This window comes from Ornithodoros turicata, chromosome 4, assembly GCF_037126465.1.
Source record: "Ornithodoros turicata isolate Travis chromosome 4, ASM3712646v1, whole genome shotgun sequence".
NCBI lineage: Eukaryota > Metazoa > Arthropoda > Arachnida > Ixodida > Argasidae > Ornithodoros > Ornithodoros turicata.
This window is the reverse complement of record NC_088204.1, coordinates 19379544-19401003: the sequence shown is the minus strand read 5'-3', so window position 1 is coordinate 19401003 and position 21460 is coordinate 19379544. Positions and strand designations below refer to the sequence as shown.

The following is a 21460-nucleotide window of genomic DNA, read 5'->3' as shown; positions in this document are numbered from 1 at the left end:
TCCGCCAAAGTACGACGTCGAAAATGGTTCCAAGTGGCTTGGCAATCCGGCACATGACCTTCAGAAACACTCACCTCACCAACACCTTGCATTTTTGCACAGTTGAACATCAGGCTGTGATGCTTCCTCATTCCCAACACGCTCTTTTTAAAACTTATCTGGACCATACAATAGGCTGCTTGTGACTCTTCAGTCATCCTCTTTCTTGGCTTTGGGTATTAATTTCAGTAATGCAGTGACTGAAATCCACAGGTCAGCGCATCCAGAAATAACTCGTGGTTCATGACAAGCATTCAAGAGTAGGACACACAAGATGGCCAGCACACCATTTATTAATATACACTTCTCAATTTGTCACAAATTACAAAGAGCATGGCACCAGTTCTGCTACACAATTATAAGAGCACTTGAATGTCAGTTGATTGTTGCTCAGTGAACAGTTTCAGCTACAATTTACCATGTAGCATGAGTAAAAAGAAACAATGTGCTTTGAACAAAGTTCCCCCAAACCAAAAATACTTTTCATAATTAATATTATTCTGGTGCAATTTTGTAAGTTCTATTCACACCACCACTGCAGGTTTTGGCGTTACCTTTCCTTACAGTAGTATGCATGTTTTCGCTGCATTTGTGACAAGTTTGCTTGCTGCAAGAACCATAACATGCAATTCTACACGCAGCATTCTACGAGCCCACTTACAACGTGGTGGTACCGAACCATATACGAATTAAATTAAGTACAGGTATGTCAAAGCTGAGAGTAACTTAAAACTACGCACTTTCTAGATTTTATTTTCATCACAATGGACGGAACAATGGCTTCTTGTTCAGTTTTTGTGGATCATATCACCATCTAAGTTCAGCACGTACAGTCCTTTTGTACACCGTTTATGCGCCATTTTTTACTGCAAATTCTTTCTTTCCATCTCTCTTCCAGCTCAAAGCACATGTACTGCACAATCCAGCACAAGCACTTGGTGCCATAGTAAAAAAAAAAATGTATGACAACAGCTAAGCGAACAGCTTGACTCGACCGTATTGTGCACAGAATACAAAGCAACGAAGACAAGTGTAATGTGTTCCTAAGAAAATATTGACTTCTCCGAGGTACTCTTCAACAAGCTAAGCACATACAGGGCCGGCAATAGGGGGGAGGGGGCAAGTAAGGTGACCGCCTTAAGCCCCGTGCTCGCATAGGCCCCGCGCACGAAGCCCTCAACCAGGGATTACTTTTTTTTAAAATATCAAGTATGCACTTAATCGTGTCAAACAGGTCCCGCGATGTGCCTTTGCCTCAGGCCCTTACACCCCTTACACCTTTCCCTCACACCCTTAGCACCGGCCCTGAGCACATACATACATGTCGCCCATACAAAAAGTGTCCGTGAAACAATCACACACTCTGATGCCAGCAAGCTGCATAATAACAATAAGCCATATGAACAGAATTCTCTCTCACACAATATCAAGCACTTCTCGCACTTTGTTGCCAAGGCGATCGCTGTTTCTGATGTATTAATTACAAACAGCTTCAGGAACCTTGCTTCATGCGATCCATGACCTGCTGCACGTGAGTGACGGTTTCTCGCACGTTGTTCTTGACAGCAGAGTTGTAACCTTAAAGAAAGATTACCAGGGCGGAATAAGTTATCGTGGGTTGATGTAACCCTTCTGCTGTGAAGGATGAGACGTAGAACTCTCATAATACCTAGAAACCAAGGCGGCAAATAGGGATATCTCAACAACTGAGCCGCCATGAACGATACGGTAGCCTTAACGTGTTACAAAGGTATCTCTCTCTCTCTCTCTCTCGAAGGTCTGCACAGTACGATACCCCTTCCTTGTGGAATTGGAAGCAGTCCATGCATACCCGATGATAGCAGACAAGATGAACGCAATTCATACATAGAGCTCGCAGGAAAAATAAGACCTGTATCGGATTGGATACCGGGCGAAGTGGCGTTCACACGTCGAAGGGCTGTGGCTTATCTATCATGGCAGCTCCTGGGCTTGGATGTTGCAAGAAGGCGCCGCCTCCTTGCAAACCCTTTGCTTTCCCCCCATTTCTCTCTCACTCTTCTAGATTTTGTTCTGGCCTCTCCCTGCCCTAGAACTTCTAAGCAATGCAATTTACAAACGGAAGAAATGCTTGTTCCCAGTTTGCTAAAACAACTGCATATCACCTGGTTTGGGCTCTGAAAGCAAGTCGTCTAGCTGGCGAAGAATGCTCTCCAGTTCGCCGTCCAATGGATGGTCCCGAAGAGAATGGAAGGGCTTCTGCAGGGCTGGACTGTCCTCATGTTGCACGTATGCCGATGGGAATGGGCGCGTGAGATCACCAAAGGTACATTCCTTGGCAGAGTTGTCGGACAATGTCTGGAACAGGGAATGGTGAGTAACAGTTTAGCATAAGGTAGCAACCATGATGGTTCTCTCAATTTCTTCTTACTATTGGCTGAAACTTAATTCATGGCCAGACATTTAGCCCGCTGACGTCTTATTCCATGACTAGAGTTGATCGATAGATTGGTTTGCCAATCGTGTCAACAAGGAATCTTGCGCAAACACTGTGGAAAATGGTGAGGCATCTTTGCTGACTTTTGTGATAAAACACTGCTCACTGTCATACTGATAGGAGCCACAAAAAAGAAGACTATTGCATTTACGTATGCGATTAATGTACTTGGCCACTCGCATGAAATTTTGTATGTGACATCTACATGCAACTCACAGCCAAATACAGATCTAGTCTCACTAACAAGCAACAGCTCCAGACTTTCACTTTAAAGGGCACAAGAGTGCAAAGTTTTCTCAAATGAAAGGAAACCGCAATATACAATTTCCCTCTCCTTCTCAAGAAGGCAGACAATGCAGAGTGGGCTCTCATTGGTCTCCTCAAAACGGTTATTAGCCCAATCACGTCATCAAATTATCCAATCATCAAAATCAGTCCAATCATCACAGGGGATCATTTTAGGAGACCAATCCGAGGCCTGTCGCATTTCTTCAGGAGGAGAGGAGAAGCGTAAACTTCGGATTCTTTCACTCATAAATTGCCAACAATTTAACTGAAGAATCACGTTCCTTTTGTGTTGGTGTAAAGGTAACAGCATATTTCATTCCGCACAGAGAAATTTTTGTACTTTAGTGGCACTTTAAGGGAGTAAAAAAACACTTTCACTTTCTGCTCTTTACTTTCAGAAGAAGCTAAGGCTGCTCAATAATTCTGACTGTATTTATGGGTCCTGGAAACCGCAAAAATCGATTGCGGACAGTGGTCCAGAAATTTATTCTGCACAATAAGGTACAACAAAAAGGACTGCTCAACAGCTTTCACATACAGTATAGAAGAGAATTTCCAAATACTGGGTATTTACACGCGTGACATTCCCCAAATATTCCAGTGGAACACGAAAAACATCATAGTTCTCTGCTTCCACATGAACGCGAGTATTCAACATTGCGTCTTTTCGTGGCCTTCTAACCATGCGGAATATCCTGCGGCTTAGCCACAAGGAATTTCGTAGCAGACGCAAAATGTCTACTAAATTGTAGCCCTCAAATTCCCCGACTTTTTCAGGTTTTCACTGACTATTTTGAGCGAATTCCCTGATCAAAACAACTTGGTGCTTCCTGCTACGTTTTGATACCCAGATCCCTCATAAAACAGATCATTTATTGAATAATAATGAGGCTACCCTACTTTTCTGCCTCTGTTCTTGTTGTATTGACAAACTGCTACTCGCAGCAATTTCTGCTGCGGCATGGCCACTGAACCACTGATCAGCACTCATGATGCGGAGTGCATCATCACAGCATCTGTCTGCAATTCCCCCCCCCCCCCCCGACAATCCCGACTTTTGCAGTCGCATCAAAATTCCCCGATAATTCCCCGGCCTTCCAGGTTGGTAGGCACCCTGAGACGACAAGGCCGATGGCGTCGTCTGTTATGTGCACGGTAGTGTGCACTTCCGCCCCGTGAGCAGTTTTTCTCTCTTCCACCAGAATATCCTGCGGGAATCTCACACGTGTGAACACACTGATAAGGTAGAGCCAGAAAGTAAACCCTCACTGTTTGCCTGACGCTCCCATTACTCCGGAGAGAACCGTTTGTCCGACGAACGATGGGTGACGGGGGAGGAGGAAAGTCAGAATCTCCTCCTCCTCCGGCCACATCAGGAGCAGGCTGGGGGTCCCAGGAGTTTGAGACTGGAGGGGAGGGAGATGCATCCAATGCCTTCAGCCCCTTGTGAATCTCCAGGAAGCGGTCGATGGCTGGAGCGCAGTTCCCATTTGCTGGCGTACTCTGAAGCCACGCAGGAGGAGCATCGTTTCCACTGTGCGGGGTTGCACCGTTCTGGACGACGACACCATCAGCTGTGCCACCGTTTTGTAGTAAGTGCTGAAACAAATTGTTTGCTGGATTTATTTTTTTGATGTAACAATACCTGCAAACATGCATTACCAGTTTGAAAGCAATGCTGCTGGCAAATGCTGGCACTATGCAAAACAGAGCAAACGAATGCCTATTCATGGTCTGACTCACATCTTTTGCAACACTGCTGAAAAGTAGATATCCTTTGTGGTTGACTAGTAGAAAAGTTGACTATATCTGCTATGAACTCTCATCTACCCCAGTTATTTGCATATAATACGATGCTGACCTGTCATACATCACACAAGACATTTTTAGTCAGTAAAGCACAGTACTCACTCACTTTAAATTACTTTAGTGTAATGTACAGTGATTTATATAAATATATACAGTTTTACTTTAATAAATTATTAGTACTATACAGGGTGCTTGCTCTAACGTGTCCAGAAATTTTATTTAAAGTGAGCGATAAAAGAGAAACGAGTGCTACCTTTCAGCTACGTGACTAAGAAACAGGTGCTACTAGTGGAGCAGTACCTGTTTCTTACTCAAGTAGCAGAAAAGTACCACTTGCTTTTCTTTTATCGCTCGCTTTAAATATAATTTCTGGACCCGTTAGAGCAAACACCCTGTACATATAAAGTCTGACAGAGACCTCAACCAAGCAGTACATGAATGGCTGTGCACTCAACCCATAAACTACTTCTATGTTGGAATGTAGGCACTTCGCAGGCGATGATGCACCTGCTTGGAAAAGCGGGGGACTACAAAGAAAAATGATGCACTGTTTCCAAGAATATCAATTTTGATTGTTGGTCAACAAATTATTTAAGGTTACTTACTCAACCAGCCTCACAAATACAAAGGTGCAACACCATCCTTTGTCTCAAACTGGTGTCTGTTACATGCCAGAGGATAAATGTACTCCCGCACATCCCCGTAATGGCAACCACAAACTGGCAGCACCAAATATTTTCATGTGTTGCTAGCACCAAAACACTTGCCAAAACACGCACCACACACAGCGCCACTCACCTGCAGAAGTGATCGCATCCTCTTCAACTGTGAATCGACTTGAACCAGGTGCTGATGCAGGTATCGTGGCCTGACTGGTGACGATGGCGGAGGTGCTTTTGGCGTGCTTCCTCCCTCTTGGTTCATCATGACCTCTCTTGCAAGATTCCTTCATGGATAACGCTAATACTTCACACTATTCCACGCACTGTGCAATAATACCACCGTACCTGTTTTCCCTCTCCAGTCTTTCTATTATACTCTCTAATTCCTGCTGGTGAAGGGTGTCTAATGCGTTGGGATGATGATTCCCATTCTGCGTAACAAGATAATTGTTCGCACATCCGTGGTAGCAAAAAGTCCACGACAATTGTTGCGTGCTCGACAATCGATAACCTACCGCTGTTGGCTTGACAGGTTCATCGTGCTTCCTCTTGTACTCCTGCTTGTAATCCTTTGGACTTTTTTGGGTTATTGACCTGCAGCCGTCGCATTGTGTTAGGTGAGAGTTTTCATTTTTAGGTGATGAGATGAGAGATAGGTGTAGCTCTTTAAACGAGAAACTTTACTTTTGAAGATATCTCAGTGAAACTTTACTGTCATATACAATTTTACATGCTTGTCTATAAATCTGGCATCAGATATGAAATATATCTTCTTTAGGGAAAGAGTTAAAAGATATCGAAATTTGGAAAACATACTGACTGCTACTCAATTTTGAATAATAATAATCATGAGAACATCCTAAAAATATGACAGGCACATGGTCACCTGCTTCAAATTATTGTGATTTAAAAGACATGCTGGAACGTGTCGCATAATGGGCAGAGATGTTCCACGTCATCACAAACCACGGGTGATGGAATAAATATAAACACGGTCATGTCACAGAATATTGCATGCTCTAGTGATGAACAAGAGAGCTATAAACAGTAAATACAGAGATAAACAGAATAGCGCATTTCTGCTTTTTAGTATGTTGACCTAGGGCAGTATAATACCGTCATATAGAATTTTACACGCTCATCTCAAATCTGGCATCAGATTTGAAACAGGCTCTTCTTTAGGGAAAAGGTTACGATATATCGAAATTCGAAAAACAGGCTCACTGCTACTCAATTTTAAAGAATAATAAACATGAGAACATCCTGAAAATATGATTTTTATGTAGCTGTAAGCTTACTCCAGGAGGTGAAGCTATCTGTTTTGTTTATTGTTTTGTTTTTCATATGAAATTTTTAGTGGCAGGTTCACAAAACTTGGAAGGTTCTAAATTGGTGACTGAGTTTCAGTTCCCCTCCTGAGTGCAACAAATCACACTGCAAATTCTAGACAATAAAAATAGCTTCACCTCCTAGAGAATTTATTCACAAACATAGTGGTACCGAACACCTTGGAATTACACAAGAAAAGTCTGTGGCACAAAAATGTGGACTGAGAAATCAGCCCTCAAAGTAAGAAGTCTAGGGCTTGGTACAGTCAAACAGATGCAAATATTGTTTTTATTAGTATTATCATTATTAAGGCCCCAGGTTTTCCGCGATTCCGCGAAATATCGCGGAATCCGCAATTCATCGCCGAATCCTTCGTTTTGGCACGGAATTTCACGGAATCCCTTATTTTTAGGGCTGTGCGGTCATTAGAGTTCCCGAATTCGAATCAAATATCAACCACTCGAAGTATTTCATTCGCGAATCGAATAGCTAATATTCGAATTTCCGAATATCCGACTATTCACCGAATATGAACGACACCTCCCGAAAGTGGGCTTCACCTGACGATTCCCTACATGAGGTGATGCCTGCTTTACAAAATTGCCCATGCTGCAGGACCAACACGGACAGATTGTAGTTTAGCTTAAGATAACGCTAGCCCAAGTTTATTGTGCATACTTCGAATTAGGACGGGGCGGCGCCCTCCCGTGTGCAGTTTAGCGGGGGCAGAAGGGGATTTTGATTTGATGTTTGGGAGTTTGCCTTTAAAGACTCTTAAATAATGCCTACAGCCCAGAAACAAAAAGGGTGTCGTAAAGATTAACTTCCACAGGGCATGTATTGTAAGCTCCTTCCTATAATCTTCCTATAAAGTTCCTATAGACTCTGTAGATGCCGAAAGATCTTTCAACAGGTATAAAATGATTGCAGGGGACAGACGTACAGCATTCTGTGTAAGAGGAGAACACAAGATATCATGTATGTAATGCTGAGCCACAACAGTGCCTCGAATCTGTAATTTTATAAAACATTTTTTGTTCCCACATTATCCAAGAAAAAAAGTGTTTCCCCATTTCAAGCAGCCGTTGACTGCTTGCCGCGGAAAATCGCCGAATTTACAAGTCGGTGCCACAGAATTTTGAATTTGCCACAGCAGAAAACCAGGGGCCTTATCTATACATATTGTGGATGAAATCTTTTTGTGAGGCTTTGGATTAAATGTAAAGAGGTAACAAGCGAATAGAACAACAGTATAACGCAGTACGATAGGAACAACACCACTACAGCAAGAACACCCATGAAACAAAAGTGATTAAAATAAAGCTCTAGTTGATGCACAATGTTTCCAGATTCAAAAGAAGTTTTTTCAAAATGCTTTGGGAATAGCTAGTCCAGATAACAAACTCTGCAATAAAAATGCTTTTGACAAGTCAAATTTTTTAAAACTTTTTTAAATTACTTTTTTTAAGACCTACATCCCCTGTTAAAGGGACTATCGCATCCGTCGCTGTCGATTCCGAAACTAGAGTGCCATTTTACTCCTCGTTCATCATCGACATGGCTTCGAAAATCCGACGCGGATTAGTGGAGTTGTTTCTGTGCAATTTGATGTAATGCATGGCAAGAGCAGACGACGGATGTTGAGAGCAACCCGGAATTTCCTCTCTGTAAACGCCACTTGGACAAGGCCAATAAGTGTGCGCTCTTTGGCACGGGCGAGGCCAATCAGGGATCGGTAGAGAGACCTTGGCGTCCGACCGCCGGGCGGGAGTGATGGAGTCCGCAGGTCGCGGAGAAGTCTGAGATTGGCTCGTGGAATGCTGTTTCTAGTTCGCATCCTACGTGTTTGTACAGCAAGGAGCGTAACACCGTGTTCCACGGAACATGGTCACATCAGCACTCACACTGGTAAGCGAGAGTCGGCGTATTTACCAAGGTATTTTCACTTAGTATATTGCGGTGCGAAGCAGACGACTCAATCGCCTGCGCTGTGCCAACACCTCCTAGATGGAGAAAGTCTTCTTACTCGTCACCATGACCTAACAAGTAAGAGTCAGCCAATGAAGATCGTGTTTTCAACGGCCGTAGCCAATCAGGAACGTGCTTTCAGCTGTCGTGGCCATGAAGACGAACCACTGTCGTCTGCGAGCTGTGATTGAACGTCCCCACGTACTAAATGGAAAAACTTAGAAATAAAGTGCAAAAAGGTCTTAATCTTTCTCAAAACTGATTTTCTGGAAAGCGTCTTGCACTTTTTGTCTAATTATTTAGGTCTGCAGGTTCCAGATGAGCTGCAATCATTTGAGTGTTCTTGAATTCGCAGAACGGTGAATTGAAGTAGCAGACGATTTCTGACTCTTAATCGAAGGAGGGAGAGGAGGCAATGGGCAGGCCTTCCGTATCTAGGTGGCGTTGGCAGTGCTGCCATTCACGTGCCCGGCTTACATCATTCTGGCTCAGCTGCAGAAGGAGTGTGAATCTTTAAAACTTATAGCTTTATAGCTGATATATTAAGTACACCGTTTTCCGAGGGGGAACTTAGCCAAGTAGACCGTGAAACCATGCCGAACATTACCGTATCAGTCTTGTAAACACCTTTCCGTTTGCGATAGTCCCCTTAATAGTGTGTGCAAGCGGATGTATGGAACTCCACTGCAATAGTACGCACTTTGGTTCGGCACTAGCCTGGAGCGGCAAGTAACTGGGACGTGGTTCTCGCTTCCAGCGCTGGATCTTCAGGCTAAGAGTCTTCAAGACAGATTTCATTCGCTCCCAAGAAGATGTCTGCAAAACAGAAATACATCGTGGATAAGAAGGTTGATAAGAAATACATAGTTGATAACAAGGCCATGCACTGCAAATGCTTCTCTCGTTTTCATGACACAAAAGAGCAAACCTGTTGGCAGTGTTCTTGCATACGATGCTTGATAGAGTGGTTCTTGGTAACGATGCCATGAAGAAAGCAGTTCTGACACAGGTCATAGTTGAGACACTGCAGGCACTGGTACCTGGGTTACAATTTATTATGCCATACATGTGGGCCTCAGGCACACAGAGGCCTATTGCATAGACATAGAGTTGACATTGTTTTAGAACAGGTACAAAAATGAATGAATGAAAAGTAATGAATGAATGATAAGTAATATGTTACACACTTGATGAACAAAATGAATACAACATCAACAGGAAAGTGAATAAAATACGTGATGCGCACTCATAAACACTATTGTGAGGGTAGTAAAATGCACTGAGGAAGTGGCGGGAAGTGAACACCTACCTTAAGCCAATAATTGGATGTGTTTTGCAAGCGCCACACTTCATGGGATGTGCAACTAAAGAGTGGAACAAAAGCAGGAGACAGGCACATGGTCACATGCTTCAAATTACTGTGATTTAAAATACATGCCGGAATGCGTATCATAATGGGACGAGATGTTCCAAGTCATCAAAAATAGAGGGTGATGGAAGAAATATAAGCCCGGTCATGTCACAGAATATTGCATGCTCTAGTGATGAACTAGAAAGCTACAGACAATGAATACAGAGATAAACAGCATAGCGCATTTCTGCTTACTGTGTGTGAACGTAGGATACTGTAAATTTTTGAAAGGGCAGTAATATAAATTAACGTCGTTTGACTAGCTGGGACACGCTGCAAGCACATGCACATTACAGTGCACGACATAGACAGTAAACGTGCAATGAGTTATGCACAAAGAAGTGTGACTGCACTTGCCATTTTCGGTTGACCTCATGCGGTAAAACGTGGAGATCCAAACCAGGTTTTGTGGCTCTTTAAGAAGCCAGTTTAGGAATACGTCATCAGGAATGGTTGGCAGTGACGTTAACTGCGAGTTTAGTAGTAGATTGCAGTTAACCGTTCAACCGTGACTGAATAATAAACTACCTTGCAAATACTTTCTACTGCAGCAGGAACAAAATGAGAACCGAAAGACAGCTTTTCTCCCAGGAATTCTGGAATCTAAATGTAACGGACTACATGAGTGTCGGAGCCCACATTGTTTGCTGTGAGTTACCCTGGAAATATTCCGCAGAAAGTTCTCCATTTCTTCGTGCGAGATGCGGTGGTTTCCATCTTGTAATTCGCCGCAGATATCTAGGTAGCGCAGAAAGCTCGTATAAATGTAAAGCTTGAGTAAGCGTAGAATAGAAACATTTATCGAGCTTTGATTGAACGCACCACTTACATTTCAGCTTGTCAAGAAGTCTTCCTGCACAAAACACAAACAGTGCTGTTTTCACCTGCAAAACTGTCATGGTCCCTTTCCTTTTGCTGCAGAGAGAAAATGATTGAAAACTAAGAAAAGATAAGTGCTGACGGCGATACAACAACAAACTTGTTAAAGGAGCAGAAAATGCTTGTTGATAAATCAGCTTGTTCTAACATGAAGAACATAGTCCATCCGGAGTTTTGTACTGTAAGTATGCCACATTATATGCACTGCCACTATTTAGTTGCCCCTGGTAACCTTAATGATAAATGTTCCGACAAATGTTCAACATATCCATACACGTCTCGAGCACCTGCCAATGACTGACGCAATTTCACTTTGTGTGTCACACTATGGGACAAAAAACGCAGTTGAACTGAAGGTGCGATCGAAATAGTGTAAGCATGAAATACATGTTGCTATAATATTTCGCTTTGAAACAGTAGGAAACATTAGAAAATGAATTTAATCGGATTTTGCAGCCGGTTGCGCGCTCCATGTTGAATTCGGGCAACAGTATGCGGACCAACGTCACTGGAGTCGATTATGAAGGCAGGCTGTCCGTCACAAAATTTACATGCGGACACCACCTTTAAAGGGATAGTTCGCTTTCCAAGCATCAATTTGTTTATTTCCGTTGCACACGATAGTGTATTTCGAACTTTATCAGACCCGTGCACTGGTTTCCGGCGGCTCGAGCGGTATGTTTTATTGTAGGCGCCTGAAAGGAACGAGATCCACGCAAGTAGGTTTTCCTTGCAGCGAAGGACGTGCATGCAACATCAGTCTGAGAACAGTGTGACGACAAGAGGGTGTTCCCGTTTCTTGGCATCGAGATGCGGCTTCCTACCGCCACCGCCACCCTGAGGCAACGTCACGAAACGTCATGCAAGCCGATCCCAGCGTCCCGTAATATGCCCCGCCGCCCGCCGGCGTTGCCGGTGCCCACAGGAAAATACTGAAAACTCGGAAAATATACATCGATTTCAAGCAAAAGGGATTGCCTATGGCAGACGTCCAGCAGGTTTTTTTCCGGTTTCGTCAGGAGCGAACTATCTCTTTCAAACGAAACCACTCCACAGTGGGACACGTACATCCGGCAGTGCAACTTCCGGACGTAAAGTGAAGAGGTTTTTATGGAGAACTTTATGGTACGTTTTATGGAAAAATTATCCAAATTAGTATCAGGTTAGTCGTATGGATAAGATATGTATGTTCTTGAGCAGGTTGAGTGCCAGAGAGGCGAGAAGCAGAGCTTTCTGCTGATGAACGCCGGAGCTCTCCGGAAAAATTAACTACTATCTTATGAGTTATCTACGAAAACTTCCATGACAAATATCTAAAAAAATGAATCTAAGAAAGAAAAAATTCTCTACAATATCAAGAAAGATTATCTACAAAAAATTAACCAAATCAATATCGGTTAGCCTTACGGATCAAATACGTTCTGAAGCAGGTTGAGTGCCAGAGAGGCGAGAAGTGGTACTTTCTGCTGATGAACACCTGGAGCTCTCCGGAATAGATCCGCTAAAAGGTCTTCCACCTGAGTACAGCCAAGGAGGAGTTCGTGCTGACCAACACCTTCCAGTCCGTGGGGTTCAAATGCACCGTTCAGCATTGACACGTGAATGTTGCTAACTGTAAAACAATATTTATTGATTTTTTTTATGGAAGTATACCTCAAATGCCCTGCGGAATGTGCGGAACAATAAAATACAGGACAAAAGGTCTGAAAAATAACATTCTATGAACACAGAGGAAACTAGAAATCTCTTGCCTAAACACATTAAAACCAGTAATGCTGACTAACGATTGTGAATAATTATTCCATTTGAAAAAAAAATGAGCAAGAGAACTGTGCTGAATTACAAAACAGTGCCAAGTATTATAAAGATGGTCAAGTCTGGGAGAAACAAGATGACAATGAGATGGCAAGATGAAATCCCGTTTTTAAGGGTCGATTATGAAAAGAAAAAAGCTTTTCATGAAACAAGCGGACTGAAGCACAAAGCAAGCATATGAAAATAGCGAACAAGCAAGACAAAAGCAGTTCCTGAACAACGAAAGGTCAGGAGGACCTATTGACGGCTTAAAATAAGAGGTACCAGAGGGCTAACTTTAGTAGTTGTAAACTAACCGGCAAAAATGGGAAACATCTAGCACTCGCAGGTGAATAAGAAAAGTATTAAAAGAGATTGAAATATTTAAATAATTTATCTTAATAAAAAGCAAGCTTTTGGACAGGGTACATACTACTCCTACTGTACATCGCCTTCTTTTGTATAATTTTTTTCGCACCCTCAATGCTCTCCAGCAAGAATTTGTGTTTCCTCCTCACCACCTTCTTTGTCCCCTCTCTCTGATGTACATCAGTATAAATATCTGTACCAAGTGTTAAATGTATATGGACTCTGCCCGAAAGCTTCTTTTTTTAGTACAATACATAATTTGAATGTTTCGATCTCTTTAAATACTTATCTTGTAGTAGTTGTACTAATAACTGCAATTGGATATATTAATTAATATTAACAGGCCAAAAATCACACAAAAATACGACAAAGTATTATGTAACACTTGAATTTTGCCACACGCTTGCACTGATCAAGTGTGAACTTGGCGACCAGATGTAATTCTTAGCACACCCAAGAGTTTGCAGTATTTATAAGATTTCATTTGAGATAATTTTTTGCTAAGGTGGTAACTGGATAATATATTTTTTAAACAGTTATCAGGGTTTCCTCTGTTTGAAGTAGCCTGAAAAGGCTAACTAGAGCCTACTTTGCAAGTTTATTGGCGCAAAAAATGAGCAGACACAAAACAGTGCACTGTACAATCCACGTTATGCAGGCAACAAAGGTAATGAATTCCACATAATAATCGCTGCAATTTACATGAACATGGAACAGCATTCAAATGCACATGCATAGCAGTTTTAAATTTTCTTGATCACCGCAACAAATATGCACCCCACACCGACGTTACGCTACACAACAACGGCTATAGTAAATATCAAGATCTTTCACACGACCTGAATTTCTCTGCTTGTCGATTGAACACTGACGTTTTTAGCACTTGTTTACACGACAGAACATTTAGCGCTGACTTACAGAGTAATTCCTTCTGCAGAAAGATAAGTTTGGCCCCTGTGCGATATGCAGCATATTTGATGTCGTTGTACGAGGTCAGCTTCCCGGTCATCTGCACCATCTCAGGATGGTCCCATTGTGTCTTTTCTTGTCGATGACTGCACAGAAAATATTCAATGACACAAAATATGTTGTTACATAATGGTTATTCCATCTAGATTACGGTAACTCATCAAATGGTTTTTTCTTTCTTCTTTTTTTTTTTGCAGGTTTTATTAATTCTATGGTATGACAGCATTATGTTTATAAGGCAGAGGGGTACCTGGACTGCTTTTTTAAATATATAGTTTTCTTTATTCGTTATGGAATTTGTATTAAAAAAAACTAGCAAAGCACAATTTATTTATTTATTTATTTATCTATTTATTTCCATTACCTCAAAGGCCCGAGGGCATTACATGAGGGATGGGCGAAGAAACAAAATAGGATAGCAAGCACACGAACTTACAAAAGAAAAAATAACAACAAGGAAGAAAAAGTACAATAGACGTTGTTTTAGCAGGCAGGTTATACGGCCAGGCGAACATCCTGTAGGACAGCGTATGCAACTACTGGATGACTAATTAGCTAAAATTCATTAATTAACTCATTAATTGATTAAATATTAATTAACATATGAAAGAGTTATTGTTAAATAAATAAATTATATGTTTACTGATAACCCACTATAACCCACCTGCTATAATGGCAATTATTCTGCTCCTCTAGTTTTTTAAATAAAAATTCTGTAATGAATAAAAAAAACACCTTGTATATGTGTGTGTATACAAAAAAGTAGGGTACAATGTCTTTACAATCGAAACGCCTCAAAACTTCTGGAACTGTCACACTTCAGTTTGTTTTCAAAATTGAGTATTAAACTCTTCTAATTATCTGCTTCTCTACTCATGCTCAGGAGAATGCTCACGGCATGCAATTGTACTTTAGCTTCCTCTCTCATTCCTCATTCATTTTTTTCTTCGTATCCGTCACACTGTTCGAAAATACAATGACATCAACGAAGCAGGAGGGAATGTGTAACTTACTTGACGTAATAAGGAATGCCTGCAGAAGTTTCTTGCCGCTCCCAGTCGTCCATCATGCAAAAACTGCACAGAAGATCGCCAATCGTATTTTCGACACCGAAAGGAGGAAGCTAAGTGCGCGAGGCGCGATATGAAAACATTGCTATCTCCTTGTAACATTAGCGCCGATCTTGCAAAGAGAACACCCCCGCCGAGTAGCCAAGGTTACATACGACAGGAAAGGATAGCGAAGGACACGCCATACACAAGTAACATTTTATGAAAACACCAGTGGGAGAGACGTCCTCTTTTGAAGTCGCCGCACAAACAAGCTTCACAGGAACGTATTTTCTAGCATTTGGGGCATCAGTCCCCGACTCGACAAAAAGATGCGCAGAAAAATCCGGCACGTAGACCTCGTCAATGAAAACGAGTAAAAACGTCCTCAAAACGTGTTTTCGCAATCACATCACGTTCGAATACCTGTCGATGGGCTACCTACTTTAATGAGGATGCAGGTTGTATGCTAATATAGCCGTTACGCAATCAAGTAACCATACGACCGTACCGTATAAATGCAAAAAGGTCAATTCTTTTACAGTCATACAAGTATAGGTAAAATGTTCGCAACGCGGTGCTATCTGTACACCTGTGTCAATGCATACTGTGGCAATTTCACTTCGACATGATTAAGGGACTTCAAACTTGGAGAGGGCGCCGTTTCTATAAACGGTACTCGCATCGGTAACTCCATCGCCTCTCACCTCGTTTTAGGACGATTTTAAACGTAGCCCTATGGGATCACGTCGAACACAAGCAGTCTTCCTGGAACTGCGTTGTTGAGCTCAGGGATTCCGTGTATTTATTAAACATGCCCATGACTAACGCGGTAAGCATCTTTCAAAACATATGCAGCCACACGTATGAAACACTTCGCGGTTGCTCAGGGGCCATTTCAAAACTGAATTCGTGAACACAGGGTTGCTGGATGACACGCAACAAAATATATCTTTTGTTCTCCCGCGCCGCAACATCCGATTTATTTACATGTGTCGCTTGCAACATCACAAAACATACAACGAATTATCAATTGTAGTCATACAAATCTTTCTACATGATGCATAACGCCTGAACATTCTGTGCCTGCGAAGGACACCACACGAGAATTTCAAGAAAATCTCTTCACGCGTCGTCTGCTTTTGTGTTTGTCTCCCGCCCACACATAGCATATTGCATATTACAAGAAAGATCGACAAAGGTGAGCTAATATAATACGGTAACGCATTTATAGATCTGTTGTAATAGCCTACATAGGCGGCGTATAGATGCCGTTTTTCTTTTTTACGTCTCCGCTCGTTTGTGTGCCTCGAACGCGCTATTTCTATTCGGATGTTGTGTGAACAGTTGCCATCGTAAGTTTATATTGATGCCCTAATTGTTTCTGCGCTAGCACATTGTGATTTTAACTGTCTAGCTGCGGATAAAATTCCGCTATCCTATGGCCTATGGCTTTACTATGTTCGCACTTCTGCTAGGCACTGGGAAAATAACTAATTTTTTACAGCACTCATTTTTAGTGGATCATGGGACTCTTTATGAGTAAAACAGTCGAAGACCCTGTCAAGCGCCAACAAGACCAACAAGAAATCATATTGGAGATGCAGACATTACAGGTAAAATGCAGTCCACATAATTTGTGCCGTAAATCGCAATTACAACAATAAATCATAAAACATAAACCATTCGCCAATAAACTCGCGGAAATAACGTAATAAACTGCATCTATTTAACATTTCATTTTTTTAGATTGAAAGACAGATCTACATGAGGTACCTGATGCATCAGCGAATGCTAGCTCTAAAAATTGCAAATGCACGTGAACTTTTCCTCTGGCTAACAGCATTCTACACCGTCTCATCAGTTGGACTGCTCGTTGGGTAAGATAACGTCACCTGATGTTCTCAACGTGTACCTCTCACTGTCTACCTCTACCTGTCACTCGTGTACCTCAATTTGGCACAGGTACCAGCGAACAAAGACAGTGAAGATGCTGGTTCCAATGGTTCCGCTAACGTTCCTAGTAGCTTACCAGGGAGATCTGGCTTATGGCAGCAAGTTATCTCGCATTAAAGGTACTATTCTTACTAAGCAACATACATACTACAGGGACATGCAGGGTTTTGCTGAGAGGCTTCCACATGTTTCTCTTACAGACGAGGCAGAGAACATAATGGATTTTGAGGCAGAGCTGCTGGAACTACCTCATCAAGTTCCCACAGTGGGAGGTATCGATGAAGCACGTGAGCGAACGAAAGATGAGCAAAGCTTTTCTAAAGCTCACGATATTTTCTTGTGAGTTTCTGCGTGCACAGAAATTGCTTACTGCACAGTTTGGTAGGCTATGCACCAGCGTCGCATCGTCCGAGCACCACCAGTGGTGCGGGGGCTCAGGTGACGACGGAAGTCTTTCAAAAAGGAAAGAGGCAACGCGGTTGCTGTTCTTTTCGTGGGATAGAGTTTATAGAGCCCTTACGTTTTGTATTTCTCTTCTTCTTTGTTTTTTTTTTTTTTAATGGTAATCTAATTTAAATAGTGATAGAACACAACAACAAAGTATGTGGTGCTAATCGTGCGTGCAGACAAAAACCATGGTTCCCACTGGTCCTGAATGCCCTTGGCCTTGAATGAATGGCCTTGAATACTCTGGATTTCTCACCAAGGTAGAAATTGCAACCTTGCAATTTTCTCTTTGGCTGCAAAATTTCTCTTTGGCTGCAAAATTTCTCTTTGGCTGCAAATTTTTTACTCATGGCTGGATTTCTCATCTCTTTTCGTGCACCGCCGTGGCGGATACGGGGGAGGGCTCATCAACCTTCCTTTCAATCAATAATGTCACGTAGACGCAGGCAAACTGGAGGACAAACCCTATCTCGAGTAAACCTGAGTGATGAGCTGCTGTGTCGAGTTTATTTTTCTGTGTCGCCCATTGCTCAGGGTTTCTGGCGATGGGGTTCCTTTCTATCCCATCATCAAAAAGGAAAGAGGCAACGTGGTTGCTGTTCTTTTCGTGGGATAGAGTTTATAGAGCCCTTACGTTTTGTATTTCTCTTCTTCTTTGTTTTTTTTTTTTAATGGTAATCTAATTTAAATAGTGTCTTAAATAGTCTTTTTAATGTATATAGTAAACAGCTGATGCTCTTAACCGTCTTTGTTATTTTTGATTCTGCATCGCCGGAAACTTGCACATTGTTTTTCTTCACGTTCTACGATATCCCATCATCCTTAACATTCGGGAGTCGTCAGTCATGTTTGTGAACTGATCACTACTGTGAAGTCCCCATGTATTTTCTCATGCGATACATGTAGCTTATAAATATTTTTGTGAAACATTGTAGCTGTGACCATAAAGTGTGTTTATGTATCCCTGGCAAAATGATGGCAGAGCATTAAAAGGTCCTTGAAAGTCCCTGGAATTTTTGTTGCAAAATTCAGTGGGAACCATGAAAAAATGCACTAGTAACCACTTTTGCTCGTATAGAGCTAATGTGATAAAATTGTAGAACTGCATTCAATGCATTAAAGCAGAATCTCGGTGAGACAGGGGAAGTCAAGTCCGATCAGAAATGTAGCACAATACAAAAAGCAAGTTCTTCAGTGAAGCTTCAGTGTTGCTTTTTGTATTGTGCTTCAATGCATTAAAAAAAGAAAAGAACTTACATTTAATATAATCCAAACAGCTAGTCAAAAACACGTCTCTACCTCTTTGGACATTGCAGAGGAGAACGAGGAACTTTGTATCATGTTCTTATCTCCCCTGTGGAGCTGACACACATTTTCCCCCGGCTGCTCCGGTGTTATCAGTAATTCAGCTGAAAGGGCTTGCAGAGGCCATCTGCCAACTGATTACTCCCCCATTTGCACTTATGAAACAAGCCCTCCATCAAGGGTCATATCTCGGTTACTTTTAGTTTAGGTTTCCCGCAAAAAAAAAAGGAAAGGGTGTAAACATAAAGCAACTGCTTTATGTCTGTGGGTGTACATGATGTGCAATACATACATGGACCTGGCATACATAAATTTCCTTCCATACATGGTACACCATTCACAGTGCTGCCAGTGGGCTTTGCTACATTTTTCTGGCCCCACACCTTGACTCCCAATTTGTTTCTACACCTGTGTTTCTGCAACCATATCATACATAATGCTCTATACTTATTTATATTTCATACATTGATGACAACTCTTCTTGCAATGTTCTTTATTTATTGTTAGTCTATCTCGTTTAATATTTACTAGAATTTTTTCATTCAAAGCAATTTAATTTCTCACTTGCAGCATGTGTTGCATCTATTTACTGGTTGAGCAATATCAAACATTGTGTGATGTCTTCCCATTCGCTGTCTCTTGAGCCAGAAACAGCAGTTAGACCATGCCATATTGAAGCGAGTTATTGCATCTTTTCCTGATGCATTTCAGACTACACTTTCTCTGCAACTTTGCTTGATACTTGTACTAGTTTTTGTCCATTGTTGTGACAGCCGTATTTTAGTGTTTATATATTTAACGATGCCTTTGACTATTCAAGCGTTGGCATCTTACAACCAACCACACTCTTTAATGTGTGGCTACCTATTTTGAGTGCTGTATTGGTGGTTACCTACTGAATGAGTTGGTTTAGAATCTTTCTTGTGAAGCTGTTACTCCAATGCAGAGCCGTCCCCAAGTCAACTTCCACCTGGGGTAGGACGATCGCGTAGCACCCCCTTCGCAACCCCCCGTGCACGATCTCTCTCGCACACACTCTCTCTCTCTAGAAGTACTGTATAGAGGCTGCACAATAGCCAGAATTATATAATTCTATGCATACAATTATACTCACGTACTGTTCAGCTTTTGCAATGCTTGTATGACAGGTAACTTACTCTCAGGACCCGACCGCTTCATGTTAAACCAAATTCCCCCCTTCAAATCAGCTTCCGACCAATTCGGGTTAACCGGGGTTTCTCCCCAAATCCCAATAATGGATCATGTTCTGTTTCGTACACGTTCGTGTGGTGTAGTACAATCTCTACACATGTCTGATGTAATATTTGTTTAGTGCAACAACAAAACTTTAATTCGTAATTATAATTTGTGGCTTTATGTTGCGAGGCAACTGTGATCATGAGTGATGCCACAGTGGTCGGTCTCTGAATTAATTCTGCCTGCTGGAGGGTTCTTAAACGTACGCCGAAGTCTCAGTGCACAGTATTTAACGTTCCTTGCGGCAGACGGTGTGTCGCAACAACAAAAAACTATGCGAAGCACATTGATGTTACATAAACGTGGTGCTTCTGACTATAATTTGCGAGGAACGCATGTTTGGCCAATATGGGCATCTTGCAGGACAGATAAAATAACCCGACAGCATTCGAACATATCAGTAGCGCCCGATTTCACCCCCCTCAGGAATCGAGGAAAGGCATTTAACCCGAAAATGTCAGCCCCTATTTAGTCTGTTGCACACACGTTGTGCACTTCAAAGATCTGTAGAAAAAGTCAAACTGAAAAACGAATGATTCTTTCGGCTCTCACTGTATTTCCCAACTCTCCCGGAACCCCTGCCGTCCGACGCCCCTCTGGGGAAGGCTTTCGGGGTGGCTGCCCCTCTCGCACCCCGCCCTTGGAACGGCTCTGCTCCAATGTTTACAAAACACCGTACAACGTGATTGTACTATGGTTGTGCACGTTCCAGGTGATCAAGGCCGCTTGTATTTTTATCCTCTAACATGTTTGCTATTTGTGGCAGTAGCATCATGCATCGAATGTTCCTTTGCTCATTCACTGCAGATTTTTACGTATAGCTTCAATTTCATGCAGAATTTTAGTTAAGTGTTGTTATTATATGACTGTTATTATGAATCAAGGACACGATGCGATATGACAAGATGGTGTGATAGCGTGACGAATGTGTCGATGCTGTGTAAAGAAGCTGCAATAAAGAGCTTTCACTATCCACAATTTGTATGCCAGACTCAAAAGCTGCAATCTTAGGGATATATATGTAATTTGTGGTACAATAGTTTGGTTTCCTTTGAGTGAATTCTAAAAATGTACCTAAGTTCCCGCACATGAGAATAATTTGGAGCCTGAAGTTGCGTGACATCTCATGTCACAGGCCATTCCTCAGTGAAGTTCTGAGCCAGACTGGTTCCTTGACACACACGGCGCAAAACACCTAGAGAACCCTTAATATGCGAGGATTGTTGTCCAATAAATTGCAGAAATAGAAATCCAGAGGGGGCTCTCTCTGTTTCAGTGGTCTGCAAGGATTTCAGCATTTTCTTTCTTTGGTCACTTTTAATTTAGTAAATTCATTATATTTTCCTGTTTAAAGTTATTTATTTTATAAATTAGAAGTGAAATTAATTACATTCATTTAATTAATGTAGCCCTATATGCAACCGTAATGCCTAAACAGAACATGAGTTTTCCT

At 41.9% G+C, this 21460-nt stretch overlaps 2 protein-coding genes across 3 annotated transcripts; one reads left to right on the top strand and one right to left on the bottom strand.

Moving 5' to 3' along the window:
• Nucleotides 1-316: 316 nt before the first annotated feature.
• On the bottom strand, nt 317-18806 carry LOC135391264 (dystrophin-like). 2 transcript variants are annotated; one of them, XM_064621447.1, is made up of 17 exons: nt 18703-18806; nt 15007-15069; nt 13943-14079; nt 12269-12473; nt 10812-10897; nt 10641-10720; nt 10511-10585; nt 10340-10451; nt 9881-9935; nt 9500-9611; nt 9272-9387; nt 5790-5868; nt 5620-5705; nt 5411-5558; nt 4073-4402; nt 2184-2376; nt 317-1617 (listed from the first exon to the last, which is right to left on the bottom strand). In XM_064621447.1, the coding sequence occupies exons 2-17, from the start codon at nt 15060-15062 to the stop codon at nt 1532-1534; spliced, it is 1956 nt and encodes a 651-aa protein (XP_064477517.1). In that variant the 5' UTR covers nt 15063-15069; nt 18703-18806; the 3' UTR covers nt 317-1531. The 2 variants fall into 2 exon arrangements, with proteins under 2 accessions (XP_064477517.1, XP_064477516.1); XM_064621446.1 differs by lacking the exon at nt 18703-18806 and adding an exon at nt 15750-15950.
• LOC135391265 (plasminogen receptor (KT)-like) lies at nt 16161-20985 on the top strand. The gene is made up of 5 exons (XM_064621448.1): nt 16161-16243; nt 16563-16658; nt 16792-16922; nt 17008-17117; nt 17199-20985. The coding sequence occupies exons 2-5, from the start codon at nt 16569-16571 to the stop codon at nt 17339-17341; spliced, it is 474 nt and encodes a 157-aa protein (XP_064477518.1). The 5' UTR covers nt 16161-16243; nt 16563-16568; the 3' UTR covers nt 17342-20985.
• The last annotated feature ends 475 nt before the right edge of the window (nt 20986-21460 follow it).